This window comes from Benincasa hispida, chromosome 7, assembly GCF_009727055.1.
Source record: "Benincasa hispida cultivar B227 chromosome 7, ASM972705v1, whole genome shotgun sequence".
NCBI lineage: Eukaryota > Viridiplantae > Streptophyta > Magnoliopsida > Cucurbitales > Cucurbitaceae > Benincasa > Benincasa hispida.
This window is the reverse complement of record NC_052355.1, coordinates 42,809,467-42,814,161: the sequence shown is the minus strand read 5'-3', so window position 1 is coordinate 42,814,161 and position 4,695 is coordinate 42,809,467. Positions and strand designations below refer to the sequence as shown.

Here is a 4,695-nt window from a genome sequence, read left to right as displayed (position 1 = left end):
TACAACTTTTATAAGTTAGTTTGAGGGTCCAATTTTAACACTAATATAAGTTTGAGGGCTCAATTTTTTATCATTGAAAGTTTGAGAGTACAATTGTAACTAATATCATGCTTCAAGAGTGGTTTTTACAATTTTTTCTTAAAAAACCAAAACAAATTTTAAAAATAAAAAATAGTTTTCAAAAGTTTTTTTTTTGAAAAAAGAATTTAACTAAGAATTCAAATATTTCTTTAATAAAAGATAAAAACCACATAAATAAAACTTAGGTGAAAAACAAACATAAATTTCGAAAATAGAAAAATATTGAAAACTAAAAATAAAGTCGTTAGGAAAAAATCACCATCGATATGAAGCATGCGTAAATTATTAACAATGAATATAACATTTCATCTGAGGCAGTGGCTTACCCACTCACACGTCCCACCATTATCGAACTTGAACAGGGGCGGGTCAATCCACCGCCTTTCTCTGACTTTTCCCCATATCTTCATCCTTTCATCTCCGCCATTTTAGCCTACGCCGCCGTAGCCATCATCTTCCTCCGTCTTCTCCGCCCCCACTCATTCCATCGCCGCCCACTAATTTGATTGGGACCAAACGCCAGGTTCTTTTTCTTTGTCCCTCTCGTTATTCAATCTGTTGAACATTGATTATCTTTTATCCCAAAATGAGCTTAATTCAATTGGTGTTACTGTCGATCTCGAACACCTTTATAGTCGGAGATTTGATTTTCCAAACTAAGCTGGTTTTGAAATCATTCTCTTCCTAGAAATGGGAAAAGGATAAAAAGAGTTAGAATCGAACATCTACCTTCGAAGTAGATAGTACAACCTTTATGCTAATTGAATTCATGTTTTTTAACTTAAATTTCAAATTTCCTAACTTTCCCTTTTTTGTTACCAAATTACAAATACGTGGACTAAAATCGAACAGCGTATAAATACCATAATGTTAATGCATACACTCAAGACCAAAATGGTATTTTAATCCCAAACAAACATTTTGTTGATAAAAAAGATAGTTTAAAAAGAAAAAGTACTTCAGAGTATTAAACTGAATAAAAGCAACATAACTTTCAACTTTCAATCTTAATAATTTCACATGAGAGCCCATTGCTTGTCAGTGCAATATCAGATGCAATCTTGAAGCAATTAGTCAAATGATTTTGAGCAACAAACAACAGTGAACCCAAAGAACAGAGAAAAAGTGAGATGGAATGTAAGATAATCATTTACATTTCAACATTTCTTTTTGGGTGTCTTCTTTTTGGTGTCATCAAGCTCTTTGTCAAACTATGGTGGACTCCCATGAGGATTCAGAGGTTCATGAGGTCACAGGGGATTCAAGGTCCTTCTTATAAGTTCATCCAAGGCAACACTAGAGATGTTTACACCAAAAGAATGCAGGCCATGGCCACACCCATGGACCTTTCCCATCACATTCTCCCCAGAGTTATGCCTAGTGTTCACTCTTGGCTCAACCTTTATGGTACAAAACTCATCTTGACCTTTCACTTTTTCTGTTGGAATGCCTTAATTCTTGTTATCTGGTACTTTGAATGTAAACGACCAAGCACGGGAGATTATATGTCTTGTCCCTACCCGTGGACGTAGTAAATACACGGTTAATGAACTACATAAATCTCTATGTCAATCTTTACTGTTTACGATTTTCTCGCTTTCTTTGCTTATTGATTTCATAACATTTTCCTTTTCATTAACTCGTGAGTTTCGTTCCTGAACCTTTAGGGATATGCTTTTAAGAATAAATTCTTGAATTTTAGAGTTTAAGAGGTCTCTTAACTATTATGTTCGAGTCTAATGTCTTGCAAACCGGATACTTATTGAACACAATTGAAAGTTAAAAGAGATCGATCTATCAAACATAACTGTTGGAATGTCTTGAATTTGTTGTCTGACAAAACAAACTATTCAAAATTCGTATTTAGCATATTTAATTATTTATGGTTATTTACGATTATGACCCTAATGTTTAGAGAGCCGTACTATATAAATTATCTAACCCTAGTGGTGTCATTTTGTATTTAGAAAACATTCTCTCTAATACTATTATTCTCTGTATGCCCCATGAATGTAGGTAACATACTGTTAGTGAACCACGTATATATGTGTCAATCTCTTTTACGTTTTTTTTTTTTTTTTTGTATTCTTTAATTACTGATTTCATAACAACAGGGAGGAACTTTCTTCAGTGGTTCGGAGTTGATGCTCAGTTGATCATTACCGACCCTGAGATGATCAAAGAAGTGCTCCATGATCGACAAAAAAACTTCCCAAAAGCAAAACTCCAAGGCCACATTCATAGAATTTTTGGAAATGGACTGGCCACAGCCGAGGGTGAAAGATGGGCCAAGTCCAGGAAAATAGCCAACTTTGCTTTCCATGGAGACAGCCTCAAAGTAATTAAGTCCATACTTGATTTCAGTTTCAAATTTTGGTGAATTTTACGTTGAGATTTGATTGAACTGTTATGAGATTATTGGAACTGTACTGCAGAACATGATCCCAACCATGATTGAGTGTGGTGAGAAGATGACTGAAGGGTGGAAGAATTATGAAGGAAAAGAATTGGATGTGTTCAAGGAATTCAAAGTATACACTTTGGATGTCATTTCTCATACTGCTTTTGGAAGTAGTTACCAACAAGGAAAAGATATCTTCCACATGCTACAAGAGCTTTGTGAGCTATCAATCAGAAATGGATATAAAATTAAGCTACCCATAATTAGGTAGTTTAGCTCGGTTTGATAACCATTTGAATTGTTTTAAATTAAGCTTACGAACGCTACTCTTGATAAGTTTGTTGTTTCGGAATTCAAATGTTTCATATGAAAATTATGGTAAGAACATTGAAAAGAGACAAGCATAAATTGGGGCTTACTTTTGTTAGTTGAGTTCCTAAATTACTTGATGAAAACTGATGTTATGTTAATAGAAATGAAGCTGATTTTGATTTGTTTGCAGTAAGATTTTGAAATCCAAAGATGATTATGAAGGAGAAAGGCTTGAAAAGAGAATGAAAGATTGCTTCATGGAAATCATAAAAGGGAGAGAGGAGAAGTTGAGGAATGGTGAGGCAGATGGTTATGGTAATGACTTTCTGGGATTGTTGGTGAAAGCAAAGAATGACCCTGAAATATCACAGAGGATTTCTGTGGAAGATATTGTGGATGAATGCAAGACATTTTACTTTGCTGGACATGAGACCACCAATGTTTTGCTGGCTTGGACTATGTTTCTTCTGGCATTGCATAAAGAATGGCAAGAGGAAGCAAGAAATGAAGTCTTGAAGGTATTTGGAGACAAGAATCCAACATTGGAAGGCCTTCCGAAATTAAGAATGGTAAGAAATTATGACGTATAGATCAACATAGCAACTAAGATCTACTGATTTGATACCATGTTATTAATTATTGGTCCTGTGCGTGTTTGCTTTTACAATGGGTAGATGATGATCATCATCAATGAATGCCTGAGGCTATATCCACCAGCGATGACGGTATCACGGCTAGTAGAGAAGGAAGTGAGACTGGGAAACTTGGTGGTTCCGACGATGACTAAGCTTGTAATTCCAACGGTAGCAGTTCATCATGACATGACATTTTGGGGGGAGGATGCACATGAATTCAAACCAGAGAGATTTTTAGAAGGGGTGGGGAAAGCCACTGAAAGCAACTCGGCCGCATATATCCCATTCGGATTGGGGCCTCGAAATTGCGTGGGGATGAACTTTGCAATGAATGAGGCCAAAATTGCAATGTCGATGATTCTACAGAGATATTCCTTTGACCTCTCACCGGCCTACGTGCACATGCCGGCGCAATTGTTAACCATTTCCCCACAAAATGGAGTTCAAGTTATACTAAATTCAATAACATATCACAAAGCCTGAAATGAACGTTGTTTGGGTGTTAATAAGAAACAAAATGTATGGTTGGTACTCTATTTAGGGTGTTGATAGTGTATGACACACCTCATAGGAATTTCCTAAAACTCGCCGTTTGTAATTATAGAAACATATTTAATTTATCAATAAAAGTATTATTGAATATTTTATTTAATAAAAATTTTATTGAAATTGAAATTGCATTATGTTACAAAATCCAATAAACGAATCTACTGGCTATAATATGAATATTGTAACTTTATGTAGAGACATAAAAGATGATCAAGTTATAGTATATAGCCAAAAAAGTCTATAAGTATATAGATGAGATTGGATATCTCATCTTGGGGACACTATGAATGTGGCTTACTTTGTATACTGATACAAACGATGTGATCCCGAAATCGTTCATGTGGAGACATGCGATTGGGGTATCCTATGCAAAAGAGTTTTGCATGAGATCGGATCACGAAATAGTCATTTTTCTTTATAATGACTGTTTACTATTAAAACTGACTATTTCAATTCGATAGATCGAATAGGTAGCTGGGGACATAGTCCTGCAAGACGAAATTCACTCCTACTCATTTTAGGGTTTGTTCTCTTAAGTACTGATTCATGGTCTTGAACAAAGGGATCCCGCCCTTTCATGGCCGAAAGGGACATGGTTTATTAGTTGGACTATAGACCAATTGTTTAATAGATGATCAGTAGGAGCTTAAGGAGCAAGGTGTATTTACAATGGTAAAACGATAATTTTGACCTAGCTATAAATATGAACGACCTGTT

At 35.3% G+C, this 4,695-nt stretch overlaps 1 protein-coding gene across 2 annotated transcripts; it reads left to right on the top strand.

Moving 5' to 3' along the window:
• Positions 1–392: 392 nt before the first annotated feature.
• LOC120081826 (cytochrome P450 CYP749A22-like) lies at positions 393–4,088 on the top strand. 2 transcript variants are annotated; one of them, XM_039036998.1, is made up of 6 exons: positions 393–604; positions 1,281–1,488; positions 2,196–2,419; positions 2,517–2,749; positions 2,985–3,363; positions 3,469–4,088. In XM_039036998.1, the coding sequence occupies exons 2-6, from the start codon at positions 1,308–1,310 to the stop codon at positions 3,910–3,912; spliced, it is 1,461 nt and encodes a 486-aa protein (XP_038892926.1). In that variant the 5' UTR covers positions 393–604; positions 1,281–1,307; the 3' UTR covers positions 3,913–4,088. The 2 variants fall into 2 exon arrangements, with proteins under 2 accessions (XP_038892926.1, XP_038892924.1); XM_039036996.1 differs by having other exon boundaries at positions 1,124–1,488.
• The last annotated feature ends 607 nt before the right edge of the window (positions 4,089–4,695 follow it).